The sequence below is a fragment of the Mytilus trossulus genome, chromosome 2, assembly GCF_036588685.1.
Source record: "Mytilus trossulus isolate FHL-02 chromosome 2, PNRI_Mtr1.1.1.hap1, whole genome shotgun sequence".
NCBI lineage: Eukaryota > Metazoa > Mollusca > Bivalvia > Mytilida > Mytilidae > Mytilus > Mytilus trossulus.
The window spans coordinates 97,564,190-97,584,962 of NC_086374.1; the positions used below are offsets into that span (position 1 = coordinate 97,564,190).

A 20,773-nucleotide genomic window follows, 5' to 3' on the forward strand; every position below is an offset into this window, starting at 1 on the left:
TGTTTGCTTTTTAAAATAAATAAAAAACAATCTTTAGCTATTTGTCAAATCTAAAAGAAAAACAATTATGGGGTTTTACATTTGTGCAAATTATCAATACAGATGGACCGTTTTTTTCTTTAATTTGCGCCAATATGCACTTTATGTGCGCCAATTAAAAAAAAAGGTGCCCATTTTTTCATTTGCACCAGTTGACGGGTAACACAAGCTACGAAAATCGTACAGAATTTTTTGATATAATAACAAATCCTTCCGACTGCCATCTGATCGCCAAGAAGATGTGGAAGTGGTATATTGAGCAGGATAAGTTTATTGTTCAAATATATAAACCTATATACATCACACATAAAGTAACACCTTTTTTTATTTAAATAAAATAGTATAATTTTGGCGATAAAAGCAACTTTGAATGTTTGCAAGTCTCTCCTTGCAAGATATTTGTAAGCAACACTTCTGGTGAACTGCATCCTTGGGATATATTATCTACGATACAATAAATACTTTTGACTACTTATGATATTTTCCCCTTTTCATTTAATGTATTAGATCTTACAGATCGACTGGTGTTGAACAGTCTGTAGTTTTCGATATGTTGTGTTTCGTGTTTTGTTGGGGGGGTTTTTTTCGTAGTTTTTTTATATTCTTGCCATTGCATTGTCAATTTATTTTCAACTTAATCAAGTTGGCGCTAATGAAAAATTTATAATTTGCGCAAATGATTTTTTTGTTGTTGCAACAAATGAAAACTGAGTCTATGAATACATTTGTAAAAGGGGTACACCACTAACTCAAGCAGTTCTTCTATGCGGTTCTATTATCCCCGTTTATTGTTTTAAAATAGAATTATTGCATTCCTGTTATTAAAGGCATCAAATTGAATATAACAAAATAATATTATTTTCTCATATAAATTCTAAAAATTATTAGTCATTGAATCTGTAATAAAAACATTAACTTATGAAAATTCCGTATGCGAAAAGCTTCACACGGAATTCAAATAGTTTTCATAAGATTCATGATTACATCGGTTTATTTATTTGAACCAACTTGTAAAATAACATAAAACAATAATTAATATTGTTATTATTATGTGGTCATGTTTAAAACATTTCTCTTTTCTAAAGAATTATAATTTGCAAAATAAACAATCAGTTTAGTAACGAAAAAGTTATAGACCAAAATTCGAGAATTTTGTGAGCCAATAAAAGCTGTCACTTTTATTGTTTATGTAGCAGATTTTTCTTACGTTCTTAGTCAGTTTAAATAATAGAAATATACAAGGAAATTAATATCGTTGTTTTTACAACTGTTAGTTTTAGGAAGAAAACTCACCGGCATATTATAATTTTATTGGTCTGCTTTTGTTAATTATTAGTAAATTGAATTAAATCGTTAAATACCATGTCGAAATAATTTATCAAATCAGAAAGATATTTTGCCATAAAAGGATGGTACTTAAGAAGATATTGATTTTATCAAACCAATCACGTAGCTGTATTTTCTCTGAGACTTCCAGCACCTGTGCCATGCTTACTATTGCGCATGCTTCACATGTAATCAGAAAATAGAATTATCTAAACTAAATATAATAATAATATTTGACCAAATCTTATACCAATTGTGGTTTCTCAAATGGACAATACACTTTAAATGACAATTCTTAAATTTGGTCTACGTTAGTGCAGTATAGAAGTACATTTTTTCTTATTATTGAAATAATTATAACTTATTACAAATATAAGTATTTTTATCAATTGTTTCACATTTTGTTCTGATGACGGACTTTCACAGAAGTGCATTTAAATCAGTTACAGGCAAGCCAATGGGTAAGTTATGATTTAAATAAAAATAGGAAAGATTTGTAATTCAGAAAAATACAATTTTTATTTTTTATTTTAGATTATTTTAAATCATTTGTTTAATGATTTATCGAGTAAATAAACATTTCGTCTGTTCTAAATTTTGGTGGTTTTTTTATTATAATTTCTAAAATGAAATATTTTATAAAAACGTAATCTAGAAGATTCGGAAAGTACTTGCCAATGAGACAGCAAACAAAGTGACAATACATGCAAACAAAGATCAGCTAAAGATATCAGAAAGAAGAACACAATAGTGTGCAGATTAAACACTAAAAAATCTAAAATAACTTTGTCCTTGACTATATTTAACTTGGACAATTATGATAAATGTTGAAAAAATCAAAATCTCAATCAACATGATTCTTTTGGAGCACTCATGACAGAGTTTTATAACTAAACTGAATTAGTTGAAGTATATAAAAAGTCCTCATCTATTTACTTTCAAATTCTTTTTCAATTCGTAGAAATATAACGGATTCTTCATACTTTTGGAATTTAACAAATTTCTCGAGTTTGAAACATTTTTTTTATTGTTTTATTTGTTAAATACAATATTTAAGATTATACATGATGAATTGGTATATCTAAGATGTGAAAATGTAATTAATGTTGAAAACAATGTGAACACATCGGCATAAAAATAAAATGTGCTTTTAGTCCTGAAATTATTCATTAAAAATAACATGTAATTCGTTTGCAAGATTAATGAATTAAAAGCACCATAATTTATGTGCGCCAATGGTAATAACGTTACTTCGTTTTAAATTTTTTTTTAAAAAGTTTCATTTGCGCGTATAAAACTGACAAACAACTGCGCTTCTTAACAAAAATGTATTTGATTTTAACTTTAATAATAAAAATAACGGAAACAATTTCAAAACAAAAGATGATTTCAGTAATACATATATCTCTCCAGTGATGCTCGAGACGAAACTGAACATTTAAAAGTTAAAAACTTAATACAAAAGTTCAAGAGCTCATAAATCCAAAAAGGACCAAAATAAAAATAAAACCTGGACAAGAAATTAGAATTATACATGACTGAGGGATATAAATTATTTACTCCCTTTATCTTTTGTGCGTAAAAAAACGTCCTCTGAAAGTAAAAATTTCAAAAAAAGTTTCACATTGAAATAAAAACGAATACGTATTCAGATTCCTTGAACAACGACTTTGTTCGTTACAATACCAAATGTCATCAAGAAAAATATTGAATTCTGTAGTTTTTTTTAAACTGGGAGCAAGTTCCTTTTTTTTATGACATGGACGAGGACCATACATTAGTTCTTTCTTCTCAATTATTTTCACCTCTTTCAAAGCATTGTCTCAAAGGTTTTTTTTTCAATATCATTCAAGATTGTTTTATTTTGCATACTTCAATCTTGTGTTTTTAAAATTGTTCCCGTTATTTTATCATTAAAGTAAAAATCAAATACATTTTACCGACCGTGCGATGGCCAGTCAAGATCTTTATAAACACTTCCGTCATCATACTTCTATCAAAGTTTGACTTTCTAATTTTTGTTGAATTTTCATGTGAATCTAGAGGGTCTAATTCACATCTCAATTTAATGGCACCGGACTTCTTCTGTAAATAAATACGAGACAAAAAAAATCGTGGTACATTCTCATCTCTTTTCCCCTATCAATTTTCGAAGACCTGATGAAATATGTGACTTTTTACATGTAAATTTCTGTCAGAATTTCAATTATAATGAAATGGAATGTCAAAACTTCTTTACAAGACGTGCAACAAATTTCTATTACTAAACATTTAATTTCTTGGAGAGTATTCCTAACGCTGATGACTCGGTGCTGATCATTGGCCGTTTTTCGGCACAATGAACTTATACCGTAAGTTAAAGACAGTGGCTAAATTTATATATTTTTTATAGCCAATTGCCATCAAACTGATTTCAGTTAATATGACTGAGTGCTTATTAATAGATAGCTTACCTAAGCAAAGAATGCGACCTAAGTGTCTGAAATATTAAAATGCTTTCTGCCTTACGAATACAATGTATGATTAACAAATGATGAAAAATTAACAAATTAACACCGTATTACATTTTTGCTTTCTTTCCGAAGTATGATGCCGTCATCTTTGTGGACGTCGTCTTCAACTGCAAATATTGTTACAATGATTTGTCATTTAATTTCTGAATATTCATCAAATGTTCTTGGATAAAATAGAATTATTTCTAAGCATTGTTTTGAATCTATTTAATTTATTTCTTACTGTTATAAGAAATAGCCCTACCCATCTCCCGTACTAGGAACTAGTTAAGAAAAAAGCGAATTGTTTGATTGATAATTTAGTTTTTAATATGTATAAAAATTCATATAAAAATATTCTAATTTTTATTAAAACATTTTTACTATACATTGCTTATTTTTTGTCTTTGGCTTGCCATTATATAAAATATATAAATAGATCAACAGCTTTAAAAAAAAAATGAAAAAGAGAGCTTGACACAAATTTTAAAAATAAATAAAAATCTATTACACTTGGCAATATATCTTTTATTAATACAGTTCTTTAATAAATAATATTCAGTGGCACAAGAGTCTAGAAGGTAATAGTAAGTTTCATTTATTCCTATGGCAAATTTTACAACCATTTCAATTCTTATCATTTTGCCTTATTTCTAATGTTTCATTTCTGGTTGTTTTTGTTTGATTGGTTGATTTTCACATATTTTTTTTGCAGGAAAGGGTTGTTTTGTTTGAAAATTGTATAAGTTTTACAAAATTATAAACCCATTTATTATAACAGGGAAGTAAGTTTTCGCCATGCGTTTATACTCAAGTTTTCGGCGAACGTCAGAAATATAAGAGAGAGCACACGCAAGCATTTTTATTTTAGCAAACAATTGTTAAGTTATTATCATTCGTTGTTGTCATATTGGCGTTTTAATCAGATCTTCTTTTATTCACATTATGTAACAGTGAATATTTATGATAAAACATTATAATTGTTATGTTACATGCTAGAATACTACAAATGCTTTAATCGACTTTTGATAATATGAAGTTCATGTACCTGAACGTTTTCCGAAGGTGTTTGGTTTCATTGCATTGTCTACTCGGAACCTTTTTTAAAGTGATGCAACAGGTGTGTACTAGGGAAATAAATTGGCCACCAACACGTTGTTTAATGTGCTTTCTCATTGGATGATATGCAACCGAAAATCAACCAATCAATGCTTAACAAATGGTTTTCCGCTTTTAGGGTTATACTTGTACGAAAAAATGGCTAGGCTATAGTCTTCAATCCGACACCTGTTGCAAGTCATGAACTGGTTTTAATTTACGATTTATTGACCAGAATTAGACCTTAATTGTTGTTTGATATGAAAGAGCGATGGTTTAACAAATTAACAGAAAAACAAAGAGCATTTTAATTTATAATTCATATCATAAATTAAAACATGAAAATAAGCACCACAGCTGTTATTCGTATGATTATCAAGAAGCTGTAATTACATACTGAAAATATCTGTTTTATCTGTTTGATAATCTTAACTGCACGCCTTTATAAATATTTTTAAAGATTGCTATTAAAATAAAATTTACAATTATAAATGTCAATATCAAGGTTAAGTAATGAGATACACGTGAGTGACTCAAGAACAAATGTATAGGACGATATGAACCCATTCAAACATATAAAATGATTGTGTTAGCGAAACTGGATAAAATGTGAGGACCAACATACAATCAATAAATCAAGCAAGTAATCAATCAATCAATCAATCAATCAATCAATCAATCAATCAATCAATCAATCAATCAATCAATCAATCAATCAATCAATCAACCAATCAATCAATCAATCAATCAATCAATCAAACAATCAATCAATTAATCAAGCAATCAAGCAAGCAAGCAAGCAATATATCAATCAATCAATCAGTGAATAGATATGAATAAATACAGACCCTATAACATACTGGAACACTTTAAGCGTGAGTGAGTTTGTTCTTGTCAATACTACATCAACTCAATTTATGAAATATTTGAAAAAAATAAAAACCAGGTAATAGTATAACAATCAAACAAGGTAATAGTACAACTCAAACAGGCAATACTACATCAAATCAAACCCGGTATGAGTACAAAACTTAAACAATCATGGAACAACTAATCAAAATAGGCTATTGTACAACAAATATATCCCGGTTATAGTTCAACAACTCAAATCAGACAATAGAACATGACATCAAACCCGGTAATACAAAAACTCGAACAGTGGTTCAACTAGCGAATCAGGCTCTGGTGCAACAAATTTATGCAGGCAATTGTACAACAACTCAAATCAGGTAATAGTACAACAACTCAAATCAGGCTATAGTACAATAAATCATATCTTATTTTTTTCAGATGAAATTTCAATCGCTCATCACAATTTGCTTCGACGATTCCACCAATTTCCTACTGCTAATATTTTAACAGAGGGTGCCTCGTGTTCTAGGGACACAGAAAACGATGTAAACAAATCAACATTAAATACAGACCATTCTTCGACAAACCCATTTCGGCCTTGGTTATGCGAGAGTAAAACGACGACAAAACCCGATAGTACAAATCCGGAAACAGAATGTCCGGAACCTAAATCAGGTACAACTTCTTTTCTTAGCACAGGAATTTTATTGCAAATGTCTGAAAGAAATTTTAAAACGTTTGATTGAAAATAATATTTTCAGCATTTCTTTCAAATTTTCTATCTAAAAAAATTGAAAAAAATATTAAAAAAATCTATTTTCTTAAATAACTGTGTAAATTGATTTTATATACATACGGAGATCTCTCTCTCATCCAAGTCACAATTTGTAAAAGCAAACTATCATTGGTCAAAGTACGGTCTTCAACGCGGAGCCTTAGCTTACACTGAACTATAAAAAGCCCCCAAACCCCCCCCACCACCCACCCCCAATGACATATGTAAAACCATTCAAACGGAAATTTATAAAACTCTTTTTTTTCCATTTTTTACAGATCAGACGATCGTATCCAGAAATATTTTCAAACCATCACTTAGTGATTTGTATCGTTACCAATGGGCACAACATTTATACCGTTCTCCATTTAATTTTCTAACATACGGACAACAAGCTCTTTGGACAGATCCAAGATTTTTTCAATTTTTTGGTCAAAGAAAAGATTTGTCACATGGAATGTTTCCAAATAAATACACCGAAGAGGGAGAAGTAATTGGAAAAGGTTTATACGAATGTTTGAAATGTCTGAAACAGTTCAGCACACCTCATGGTTTGGAAGTCCACGTGCGACGTTCGCACAGCGGCAGACGACCTTATGCTTGTGACATTTGCAACAAAACTTTTGGTCATTCTGTGAGTTTGTCTCAGCACAGAGCCGTTCATACTCAAGAAAAATCTTTTCAGTGCCAGCAGTGTGGAAAATCATTCAAGCGATCTTCAACCCTTTCTACTCATCTTCTCATACATAGCGATACGAGACCTTACCCATGTCCATATTGTGGGAAACGATTCCACCAGAAATCAGACATGAAAAAACACACCTACATACATACAGGTAAATATGTGTACTGAATTTTCACTTTGTCTGTGTTGCTTGATTTTTTTATATATTTATAGATTATTACATGGCATTTTTCATATGGCCCTGGTATCAGCCCTAGACTCCAATATCAAGCCAGAGGGCTTTAGCCCGAGGGCTTGATATGGGTCGTGGGCTGATACCAGGGACCATATGAAAAATGACATGTAATAATCTATTTATCACATATTTCTTAGCAAGAGAATACAAATAGCTAACACCAAATTATGTTTGATATTTCATCAAAAATCAAAAAGATATTTAACTAAAAGACAATAAAAAAATGTATCACTGTGAGTTAAAAAAAGGTTCGTATCACAGTAGGTAAACAACGTTTTGTGAAAAGTTTCAGAAATAATTAACAATAAATATATCAATTCTAAGAATTGCAAATATTAAACGACTTTAAAGTGTTACATTACAAATGTTAAAAAATGCTAAAGAAGAATCCTATATCGCTACTCATGCCAGTGTGGCGTCATATATTTTATAAATTCTTTATGACTTCAAAATTTTACGGGAACTTTTGTGATTTTCACTGTTGATTTCTACTTTTTTCGTCTACAGCAGATTCGTAACTTTCTAAACTTTTCATTGCGTTCAACTTGTTTACAAATAGTCTTTGATTGACAGTTTATCGGAAGTTAAACTCGGGGGCTTGATATCGGCCCCGAGGGCTGATAACCAACCTTGACTTTCGGCTATTATTGGCCATGCAAAAACGTACATATCAGTACAAAATATGTGATAAATATATATAAATACTCGATGTTATCAATACCAATGTAACAATATAATTTCAAAACTTTTGGATATGCATACAACTTTGGTTCGTTGAAATAAAACTGAAAATCGTGAAAAAATGCTTTATCACTTTTATCTCTGAAATATTATTGAATAACTATGTGCACTCTATACGCATGTTCACCAATTCTGATAGAATTCATTCGGTAATCTTTCTGACCCAAAAAAAGATAAATGCATTAATTTTTCGTCTTCAGTTTCAAATTTAAAAAAACACACAACTGACATTTGACACCTATCTGTGACCTGTCGCATTTACTGTCACTTTTCCTGAAGTTGGTGTCAGATTTTATAATTACATGAACATTATAAAAGTGGTAAACAACAGACGGCAAACGAAAAACATATAAAATATATTAGTGTCGAATATAGTCTTGTATTTTAAGAAGACAGTGTTGGTCTATTTTCAGGCCTTGTATTTAAAGAAGACAGTACAAATGTTGTCTACTTTCAGGCCTTCTATCACCAAATTACTCTTGCACAATAAATTGATTTTGCACATTTTATTTTAACGTATAATATGTAAAGTAGCCCCGGCCGACTCCTTGGGTATATTTTAATATGCATGTGTTATGATAATTATCTCGAGGTCGTTAGTCTGAATGGGTGTATCTTACTTCGTTAAGATATTGTTTCATTTTTTCAGCGATTTGATCATTATTTAATGAAAAGCACGATAAATGTTTGATATCGATTTTTGAACGATATCTTGATGTTAAAAAGGAAACATTAAGTGTTTCAATACCACCAACACACTTTAAATCTAAATAAAGAGATATTTCAGAGACTCTCACTCACAAAGCAATCTTTCAGAAACAGTCACTCAACAGCGACATTTCGATGATCAGTTCTAACTTTTTTAGCAGTTTATTGAAAGATTTATATTCGTTGGTTAATTATTGTTCGTGTTATTAGTTTATGAAATTCAATATAATTACGAAAATATGTACTTAATCAAAAAGTAAAATCACAAAAATACTCAACTCCAATAAAATTTTAAAACGAAAAGCCCCTAATCAAATGACAATATCAAAAGCTCAAACACATCAAACAAATGAACAAGCGTCATATTCCTGACTTGGTACAAGCATTTCAATCCATTTCACAAAATGTTACTGTACATAGTAGACAGGTGTAGTTAAGCAGTTGCAACTGTATAGTTAAAAAACACAATAAAAGACTTAAAAAATAATTGAAAGGGTGAATGACTTTTTTCTCCCTGTGGGAAAAGATGCTTCGCTAATCTGTAAAGATAAGGGCATTTCAACAGAGAATTTCCTCAAATTTAATATAAGGGAGTATGGAAAGTTTGCATTTCGTAATTGTCAATTCTTTTATTATATCTTACTCGTTGGTAAATCAGATCAGCGTCAAACATTCTAGTGCACTTGTCAATAAAATTGAAACCGACACGTCAAAAGGACAACGTCAACATCAGTTGATATTTGATTTTCCCAGAAGTCTTTGTAAATCATGGAAGATCGTCGATGTTTTGATTTGATCAGTGTAATAGAAACTTCTTTAGATTGAGTTTGATTTGCGAGATTTGCCCGAAGTTTATTTGCTTCCATTCGGAATACTAATTTGTGTAATCTGCATATAGTTTCCTTATATGACTCTAGAGTCTTTAATTTAATCTGACAGAGGTATCGGTTCGGGGTGATAGGTACGAGCTTAGCTCAGATTCATTTTACTTTTATAGCAACAAAGAAAACACATAAAACAATGGAACTTATTAATACAATTTCCTTAAAAGTTAACTTTTTTTTCATTAATTAAAATCTGACGGTTTTTTTTCTGCTAGTACCACTGACATCATTTTAAAGATTTGAATTATATATATGGATTTTTTTCACAATTCCTTATAAACAATTCAAATCAATTTTGATTCGTCAAAATAAGAAAATGTGTTATGCAATCAAGAGCTGTTTGGCGTTGATATGTTAGGTTTGAAGTATTATTTTTGAAACAGGGTGATATGAATGTACAATTTATTCTTATGATTTGGTGTAATACCTTATGGAACCTCACATTTTATCAGGAAGCATTAATTTAATGGGCGAGTCTCGAGGACTTGTAATTAACAGTCCAATGTGGATAACGCTAACAGAATTATATCTGATCTCAGTTTATCTTCTGTAATAACTTCGGTTGTCGCATGGGCGTGTTCGATTTGACATTTTATGTGATTTCAATTAACCGCAGACCGCTAAATCATTATAAAGAATGAAAGTCGTTAAGAAAAACAATTACGATTACTAGTATCTTAGTAACACTGTCATTATTAAGTTGAAGTTGCAAACATTTATATGTGTTCCTTTCCCTATGATTTTGACCGTGCTTTTTTTTCTTCAGGTGAGAAGCCATACAAGTGTACCCACTGTGGAAAAGCATTTAGTCAGTCATCGAATCTCATCACACACTGCCGTAAACACACGGGTTTCAAACCATTCTGTTGTCAGAAATGTGGTCGGTCATTTCAAAGGAAAGTTGACCTCCGCCGCCACCAAGAAACTCAGCACGCAGAGGAAGTGACATCATCGGCGGAAGCTTGCATGGATATGAGTTCAGACTGTTTAGTTTCAAAAACTCCACCTGCAATCAATATTGTATAGACACATATACCTTTGTAGTTATAATTTTATAGACATAGAAAAAATAGTCAGTGGGATGTTTGGGTAGATGAAAATCACACATTATTTATATTTTTACACACAGTTATATTCTAAATAGCTAATACAGTTTATCTAGTGCTATTCTTAATCGACAAAAATAGAGTACTATTTGTATATTTATTGTTGAACTTTTTACATTTTATGTTTACTAATTTATCTTTGCTGCTTGCTTGCTAAATTGGAAATTACTGTATGTATCTCCGTCTGTAAGTCAGGCCTTATTAGGCAACAAAACAGAGCTGTTATCTCTCAGCTTCAATGAATTTATAAGTGTGTCTGTGTGCGTGCCTGTGCGTGTGTCTGTCTGCATGCATGTGTTTGTGCGTGTGATTGTCTTCGTACATGTGTGTGATATGAGCAATATTGAAATTAAGCAGTCAAAAAATAAAAGTAAGATGTGCATACAGTTATAGTTTTAGTCAAATTATCGGTTATTGTGCACCATTTCCTTCAGTGAAATAAAGAATTGTAATTAAAGGTGTTTATTTATTGCTTGAAAATGATCAAGTTATGAGCATATCAGAAAAGAAAAACAAGAAGAAGGTTCAGGGGTGAGATTACAATAAAACCCTCAATAGAGACAGACCGCACCATGACAAAAAAATAGAAAACATAATTGAGTATCACTAAGGACGTTTGCATACAAACAAAACACCGTGGAGTCTACATATGCCGTTTGAAAAAGAGGCCACAGACATATTTTAGAACATGTTCGAGCCTCTAACTTCGAGGCATATTTACTGGTTACAATAAATAACAACAAACTCACATACAAAATGTACTTGTCTTTTAACGTACAAATTAATAGAACAATACTATATCAAATCTTATAAGACATACGATATTTTCACAAACAGCTGTTTCGAATCTTATTTCACATACGATATTTTCACAAGCATCTGTATTCCTATAACACATTCGATATTTTCACAAGCTTTTGTATCGATCTTAAAAAACATGCGATATTTTCACAAGCCTCTGTATCGAATCTTATAACACATGCGATATTTTCACAAACCTCTGTATCGAATCGTATAACACATGCGATATTTTCACAAGCCTCTGTATCGAATCTTATAACAGATGCGATATTTTCACAAACCTCTGTATCGAATCGTATAACACATGCGATATTTTCACAAGCCTCTGTATCGAATCTAATAACAGATGTGAAATGTTCATAATCCTCTGTATCGAATGTTCTAACCTGCATTAAATTGTTCACAAGCCTCTCTTTCGAATGTTACATCAGACGTAAAACAAGGAATAAGGATCTTGCAATCCAAAAGCAAAAGTCATTAATCGAAAGCAAGAAAATAAGAAAAAAAGTGTTTCACACTTCAACACTCAGAAGCCCTTAAAATTTAAATAAGATCATGAGCGTCAACTATTACACATTCTTGTAGTTTACGGAAAGACACCAAATTGAGGTTCGATGACATTATTATCGACGCACACAACCTCATTTTAAATTTGGGATTAGATGATGTGCGTAGACAATCTAACATTTGCGGAGTTAGAATAAGATCTTGTGCGTAAACAATCGAGCCTCTGCAAAGTTGAAATGAGATCATACGTATTAGTAATCGAATATCTGCATAGTTGGAATAAGATCGTGTGCGTCGACAGACGAACATCTGCTAAAGTTTGATTGAGATGGTATGCGTCGACAATTGACACAATCGAACATCACTATAGTTAGAATGAGTTCTTGCGCGTTGACAATCGAACATCTGCCATGATCTGCATAGTTTGAATGCGATCACGCGCGTCGATAATCGAACATCTGCAAATTTTGATTGAGATGGAATGCGTTTACAATCGACAATATGAATAGTTGGAATGAGAGAATGAGCGTCGATAATCGCACATCTGCAAAGTTTGAATGAAATGGAATACGTTTCAATCGACAATATGAATAGTTGGAATGAGAGAATAAGCGTCTATAATCGAACATCTGCATAGTTGGAATGAGATCACGCCCGTCGATAATCGAACATCTGCAAAATTTGAATGAGATGGTAAACAATCGAACACCAATATAGTTGGAATGAGATCATATGCATCGATAATCGAACATCTGCAAAGTTGGGATGAGATGGTATGCGACGACAATCGACAATATGCATAGTTTGAATGAGACCATGTGCGTCGATATTCGAATATCTGCCACAATCGAAGATCACTATAGTTAGAATGAGTTCTTGCGCGTTGACAATCGAACATCTGCCATGATCTGCATAGTTGGAATGCGATCACGCGCGTCGATAATCGAACATCTGCAAATTTTGATTGAGATTGAATGCGTTTACAATCGACAATATGAATAGTTGGAATGAGAGAATGAGCGTCGATAATCGCACATCTGCAAAGTTTGAATGAAATGGAATACGTTTCAATCGACAATATGAATAGTTGGAATGAGAGAATAAGCGTCTATAATCGAACATCTGCATAGTTGGAATGAGATCACGCCCGTCGATAATCGAACATCTGCAAAATTTGAATGAGATGGTAAACAATCGAACACCACTATAGTTGGAATGAGATCATATGCATCGATTATCGAACATCTGCATTGTTGGAATGAGATCGTCTGTTTCCACAATCGAACATCTGCAGACTTAGAATGAGATCATGTGCGTGAATAATCGAACATCTGCAGAGATGTAATGAGATCATGTGCGTCAAAAATCGAGCATCTGCATTGTTGGGGTGAGCTCGTCTATTTCGACAATCGAATATCTATAGAGTTGGAATTCGATTGCATGTGCTGATAGCTTCACTTTTTTTTTTACAAAAGACACTGCGCCTTTCAAAAAAGATTATTGAAAAAAGTTGTGTTCTACAAAGCCAAAGAGTTTTTCTTCGTGCATTTTCGTCGATTAAAGCGCATACAGCATTTTACATACTTTATACAGTTACTGTAATTTTACACCTTTTTTTGTGGTAAGAATAAACAAAAGGCATTGAAACAAGTTATACCAACTTTATACAATTCTCTACAAATAATTACAATCATTTACGATGTCTCCAATTATATATTGCAATTCGAAAAATATAAACAACAATTAAAAGGAGCATATGTGCGTAACCATGCAATCACACATTTCCATAGTTGGAATGAGATTGCATGCATAAATTAACACATTTTCATGGTTGATTTATGTACTTTGCTCATTGTTAAAGGCCGTACGGTGACCTAAAGTTGTTAATGCTTATGTCATTTGGTCTCTTATGGAGAGTTGTCTCATTGGTAATCATATCACATTTTCCTATTTAATTGAATACATTTCAAACAATAATGTTTCGACACAAGGATGTTTAACCCTTTCGGATCACATGAGATCACCCCAAGTTTTTGGTGGGGTTCGTGTTGCTAAGTCTGTAGTTTTCTATGTTGTGTCTTCTGTACTGTTATTTGTTTGTTTGTATATCTTTTTTTAGCCATAGCGTTGTCAGTTTATTTTCAATCTATGAGTTTGACTCTTTCTCTGCTATGTTTCGTTCCTCTTTTAAGATATAGTAATATTAATCAAAGAGACAAAGACTAAAATTAAGATAGCATATTGCAAAACATGTTTGTGTCATACCATTGATCGGCAAACGGCTTGTACATTTTTACAGTCTCGGTCGGGCGGTTTGAAATTTGTCATTTGGTTAAGGTGTTTGTCCATTGTTGACTACGTTGTGTTACCTCTATATGCCTATAGGTGCGATATATATTGCTATCTCATTGTATTAATTCACCATATAGACCTAACCTGCTGTACCTAAATATGTAATCTTATAAATTCGGTCCTAGTCTACAGAATTTTGTTTTTTCTAGAGATTAATGTATCAAATAAAAATCGTTTCGCATACAAAATTATAAAAACATTTTTAAAACAAAGTAGAAAATAAAATCCCTTTTTAATAGAGTTTTGCTATGTCGCGTGTCTGATAAAATACAGGTGGAAAAACAACGGTAGATAAGCTGGGATAAGGGTCGGATTTAATTGTTATTAAGTCTAAATAATAATGTAAACATTGTGTATTGGCAATATAAAATCAGAAGAATTAGATTAATTTGGAATTTTTGAAAGGTGATTTTTTTTAGAAACCTTGTTTAAAATCTTACTTATTGAAACAATTTGTGTAAACAAGAATTTTGCAGAGTATTAAGACTGTACTTTGTTTTTATTATGGGTTATGCTTTATTTAAAATCTTATTAAAGAATTCTTTCACGCATTTTACCAGGACCTCTCCTCGAACAAGATAATAAAGAGGCTTGGTTACTTGACCCGTGTTTTTGTCGAGCCTTCGACTTTAGTCAAAAAAGCGAGACTAAGCGATCCTACTCTCCGTCGGCGTCGTTTTTGAAATTTTAATAACTTTCTTAAACTATACTGGATTTCTACCAAACTTGGGCAGAAGCTTGTTTATGATCATAAGATAGTATCCAGAAGTAAATTTTGTAAAAATAAAATTTTATTTTTTCTGTATTTTACTTATAAATGGACTTAGTTTTTTCTGCAGGGAAACATTACATTCACTCTGAGGTTAAAGTTTTTAGAATTTTAATAACTTTCTTAAACTATCCTTGGTTTGTTCCAAACTTGGACAGAAACTTGTTTATGATCATAAGATAGTATCCAGAAGTAAATTTTGTAAACAAATAAATCCATTTTTTCTGTATTTTACTTTTAAATGGACTTAGTTTTTCTGCGGGAAACATAACATTCACTCTGTGGTAAAAGTTTTTAAAATTTTAATAACTTTCTTAAACTATCCTGGGTTTGTACTAAACTTGGACAAAAGCTTATTTATGATCATTAGATAGTATCCAGAAGTAAATTTTGTAAAAAGACAACTCCATTTTTTCTGTATTTTACTTTTAAATGGACTTAGATTTTCTTCCAGTGAACATTACATACAGTCTGCAGTTAAAGTTTTCAAAACATTTATTAGATTCATTAATTATTCTAGATTTTTACCAAACTTGGACAGAAGCTTCTTACAATCATAAGATAGTATCAAGAGGAATATTTTTATTGATTTTTTTCCTCATTTTTGTTTAGCCTGTGATTTACAGCAAAAGTAGGCGAGACACTGGGTTCCACGGAACCCTTACAATTTTTTTTTACACAAAAAAGGTGAATGAATCGGGGACCTTGAATATATACTTTCAAAAAAAATGAACTTCTATAAAATCTAAAGTTTTCTGCAACATCGGATTTTTTATTGTCCCTTTCGTGGTATTAATTTCTGCATTTTTCAAAGTAGCATTTTTTTTTATTTTCTAAAACGGCTTTTGAAAATGTGCCGAATAATAATACATTAAGTTTCCTGAAACGTAAATTTTATGTATCCGCTAATGTAAATTCTTGCTTATTACTGAATCACAATCTGATTTTAAAATGAAGATTTGAAAATGTTCATATTAATTAACTCACTTCAAAGGTTATAAAATCTAACAATAATAATTACACTAATTCACACAAAACGAAAAAGTGATGAGAAAAAGTATCTTGAATTTTATATATTAAAATATCAGGTCAATAAATTTTGACTATTTTCTTTGTCTCTCTAGCTCCGAGCTCATTTTGACAAACTTTCTGGTATATAGATTTCAGTGGTGTACTTTTAGTTGACCAAAGTTTATGAGTCTAAGTGTCCCTCACTAAAGTACTATATTTGTCGAATTAACAAGATTTAAATACTATGTAGTATCTTATCTTTGATCGTGTGCCCATATTTACAAACATTTGTACAAGTATCTAAATTATATACCGCATGGCACTTCAGATTTATCGATAGAAACCAGATGACGGTCACTCACAACTCGTAATTCACTGATAAGGACAAAGGTGATCCGAGATTTGAGAGGTCGTGCACAATCAAAGGTTCGGGTTTGACAGATTTTGTATTCCCACAGTTACTTAGCTATCGAGATAATTCGTGTATAGACGTAATCAGATGTCAATCCCAAAAGAAAAGTCACGAAAGTATTATATACTATTCAAACACCGCAATAAGCTTGTCTTCTTCTTAAACCCAGCATCCGTTACTTGTATCTGAGACATATATATACATTATACAACAATCTAAACAGACACAAATATTTTAGCGTTTTGCGTTTAAAAAAAGAAGTTAAATTAAGGTGGTCAATTGTGGTGGTTTTTTTTCTGTACTTATTTAGTAGCGATATTAAATTTTAATGCTTGTAATTTTATTTTTAAAGCACACACACACTTTATACGTCCGAAGCGCTTTTCTGGATTTACCGACGAATAAGAACGTATAAAGTAAAGAAATCGACAGTCTAGGATGTACTTTATATAGTAGTTGTATATCATAATATACAATATCTCCTTATATTTACTTAAACATAAACCAAAATGTGTTAACAGTATAATTTTATTATCGTAAAGGTATAAAAATAAATCATACTTGCGACTATTTATTATTGTATAAATTATTTTGAATTCACAAAAGATATGGATAAAAGTTATTAGGAAAAATATAGGTATATAATATCGAAATAAAAAAAGAACTAAATTACAGAAATCGCTTAAATTTTACAATCATTTAGTTTATGTACAGTTTATAGGAAAACAATAATAAAATATAAGTCACCGATAAGTTAAAAAGAATATTTCAATTTTGATGCAAAAAACTGGCATTTTTGCAAAGGGATTTAAGTTGGATCTTTTTCAATGATATAAACAATTTTTAAAAGTCATCTGGGGCCAAATAATTAATCGAATCGATGTTTTTGGTTGATTTTTGTACCCTAGCATAAAGTAATAGCTAATCGTGTAACAATTAAAATTAGTAATGAAAAAACAAACGTTTAATTTGTTGCTGAAAGTTTTGAACCCGCAAGCCTCCTTAATGTAAACAAAAAAGCAAAATCTATTTTAGAAAATCTTTTAAAAATCATGTATTAAATTATCATAGATTAATATGAGATCAATCAGAACAATTTATGACATGATTTTAATCGACATATTTATTTAGTTCAAAATTAAAACATTCTTCTAAATAAATGTTTAATTTGTGGAAGAAAAGTGTGAATGATTTTAATGTTGAAATTGCACCAAACATCATGTCTTGTTTTGTTTATTATTTGATTTAGTTTATTTTCTTTTTTGCTGCATACTGGTATTCTTTTAAGATTAGACTAGATGCAAAATAAGTGAAAACACATATACACGAGCTTAATTCATAGCAACAAATCTAACAGGAATAACCGTTAACTCGTAAGTTAATGTTACATTTTTTTTTATGAAAATGACTGAAATGCAATATGTTAAATTCAACTCGAGATATATTTTTTTGAAATATGCAAATGTTTGAGTTAAAACGAGATTTCAGTATAATGATATATATTTTTTTAAATAATTGTAGGTTAAAAATACAACTGGTCTTTTTATCAGTAAAGCATTCAGTTTAAAGTAGTCACTTTTTTTGTAGTCTTGGCATATATCCTTATGATGAAAATAAAATGCTATTTTTTTTTACTAAATTTCATATGATACCAAAACCGGCAGTCAAGAAATATTTTCACATACAGCGTCGACATTAGTGGTCTACCTTTTCATTGTGATTTTCTATAAACAGAAAAAAAGCGATGCTGAATTCACTCTCATGATATTTTGTTTATTAAATCCGTTAGAAAAAATATGGATTATATCCTGACCGTTTCTACGAATATTATAATCAATAAACTTTTGATTGCTCCTTTAAACAAAGAAGAGCATCTTGTTTTTACGGTCAGTACTCTAGTGAATTGTCGGGACCAACATACCGATACTAAACAAATCACAAAATGGCAGATGGTAGCAGAAATCAACCACTTTACGCGGGATTTAATCTGACTTGATGTCTAAGATGAGATAGATCGTCAGACGTTTTATTTCAAACTTCAGTCAAAGACAATAAGTATACATCGTTTAATACTTTTGGGTAAATATTATTTACAGAAAATAATTGATGTAAAACAAATGCCGACAAAATAAGTAAAATCATGAATATATTTGTAGCATTACCCAATTTTATTTCTTTTAAAACGCTATAAGGATGATCAAATTCTCACATTGTGAATTTTGACCGCTACCCAGTGTAGACAATGTATCATCTTTGCTTAATAATACTTGCGATGTTGTTTGTCTCGTAAATTGCACAACACTTGAAAGAAGTACGACAAAGAAAGCTACTCAATAGCAAAACAAATCTTAACAAGAACCTACAGCACAGATTTGCCGGTAAAATAGTTGTACTTTTGGACATTGTTTTCTCCAAATTTCAGTCTATACCTCACACTCAAAGCATATTTCCGCATCGCAAATGACTGTAATGGTAATCAGTTTGTTAGAATAAATGGAGATATATCATCAACAATCTTAAATTCAATTAGAAAAAATACTATATATATAATTATATATATTGCTTTTTTTCAGTTTGAATGTATTTTTTTCCTTTAAACATATGTGTATTTTTTGGAACTTGTGTCAGTTGTTTGTTTTTAATCAGTTTATAGCTTCGGTAAAAATTACGATAAATGTGTCAAACAAAAAAAACTAGCTGTTAAAGCACTAGAACCCAAAGAAAAACGGACTAATGCCATTATGTTAACATACATTCTATTTTGACTATTAGAACATATAAAAGAAACTTATATCAACCGTACTCTTGTCCCATTTAAGTTCCCAAGATGATGTTCATACATTGTACATGCGCGTCGTTGTCCCAAATCTTGATTGTCTTACGGAAAGATTGTTTGACTATGTTCCACGAATAAATGCTCACTAAATCTGTATATGTGTCAACAACTGGGTCTGCCTCGTAAAGATTAAGGACATCAAGGGACATATCTGAAGCGATGATATAACACAAACATCACAGATTGCATAAATACATACTATATCAAATCATTTTCCGGTCACAGGACCGCAGAGACTGATCTAATTTAAATTGATTGGTTGTAAACATGAAAGCAAATATCGGGGGAATCTTCGTGATTTGAATAATGTCATTTATGTCCTCTGATTTCTGTTACATGGTATGCCATCGTTCGTATTGTGGAGAACTTTCTGTTTTGTTGTCAATAGATTGCGGACATGGAGATTCGATTTTTACTCTTCGAAATATGAGGTTTCAAATCAATCTCATAAAAGCGTTAACCTCTAATGATTATGTATAGTTTCGAAGAACCTATCATAAGTATATTTTCAATATCCAATATGGTTGCTCGAGTATGGTTGTACATAATATAAAAAAAAACCAGATGCAACCTAGGTCTATTGGTTGGTTTATTTTCCTACTGAAAAACACTTACATTCATTAAAAAATCGATTTATTATGAAGTCTTTTTTTGGTAACAAGAAGAATTTCATTCAATATAAAATGTGATTTTAAGTCAAACATATTGTATTATATTGTAATTTATAGATTAAATTCGAATAATAAGCTTTTGATACCAAAGTTATCCAAAGACATAAAATGACTTTTGTCAGTTTGATACAACTACTCACTGTTTCTGGTTTTAAATTTCTAATCGATTTGGCGTTTATATTGTTTTGATTCCAGCATCGCTGATGAAACACTTGTCTGGCGTAAAAAAAAATGTAAGCATGGCATCTTTTTTTAGTTTTAGGCCTATTATACATTAAACAATGCACAGTAAAAGATATTCATATCTTTAAAAAAAAAAATTAAAAAAAAAATTCACTGAGTCTTTTAAATAATAATTGCAAGAGAACAACTTGGACTCAAAATGTTTACAAATTAACAAAAAATAACAAATATTAAATTTTAAACTCCAGCACTAGAATCGAAAACAGAGCAAAAAACAAAGAGAGACAATG

The 20,773-nt window shown here is 30.9% G+C and overlaps 1 protein-coding gene across 1 annotated transcript; it reads left to right on the top strand.

Moving 5' to 3' along the window:
• The first annotated feature begins 1,577 nt into the window (after positions 1 to 1,577).
• LOC134708482 (zinc finger protein 271-like) lies at positions 1,578 to 11,398 on the top strand. Its single transcript, XM_063569048.1, has 4 exons — positions 1,578 to 1,826; positions 6,246 to 6,482; positions 6,861 to 7,418; positions 10,602 to 11,398. Exons 1-4 carry the CDS (start codon positions 1,775 to 1,777, stop codon positions 10,859 to 10,861), a joined length of 1,107 nt encoding a protein of 368 aa, XP_063425118.1. The 5' UTR covers positions 1,578 to 1,774; the 3' UTR covers positions 10,862 to 11,398.
• Positions 11,399 to 20,773: the final 9,375 nt, after the last annotated feature.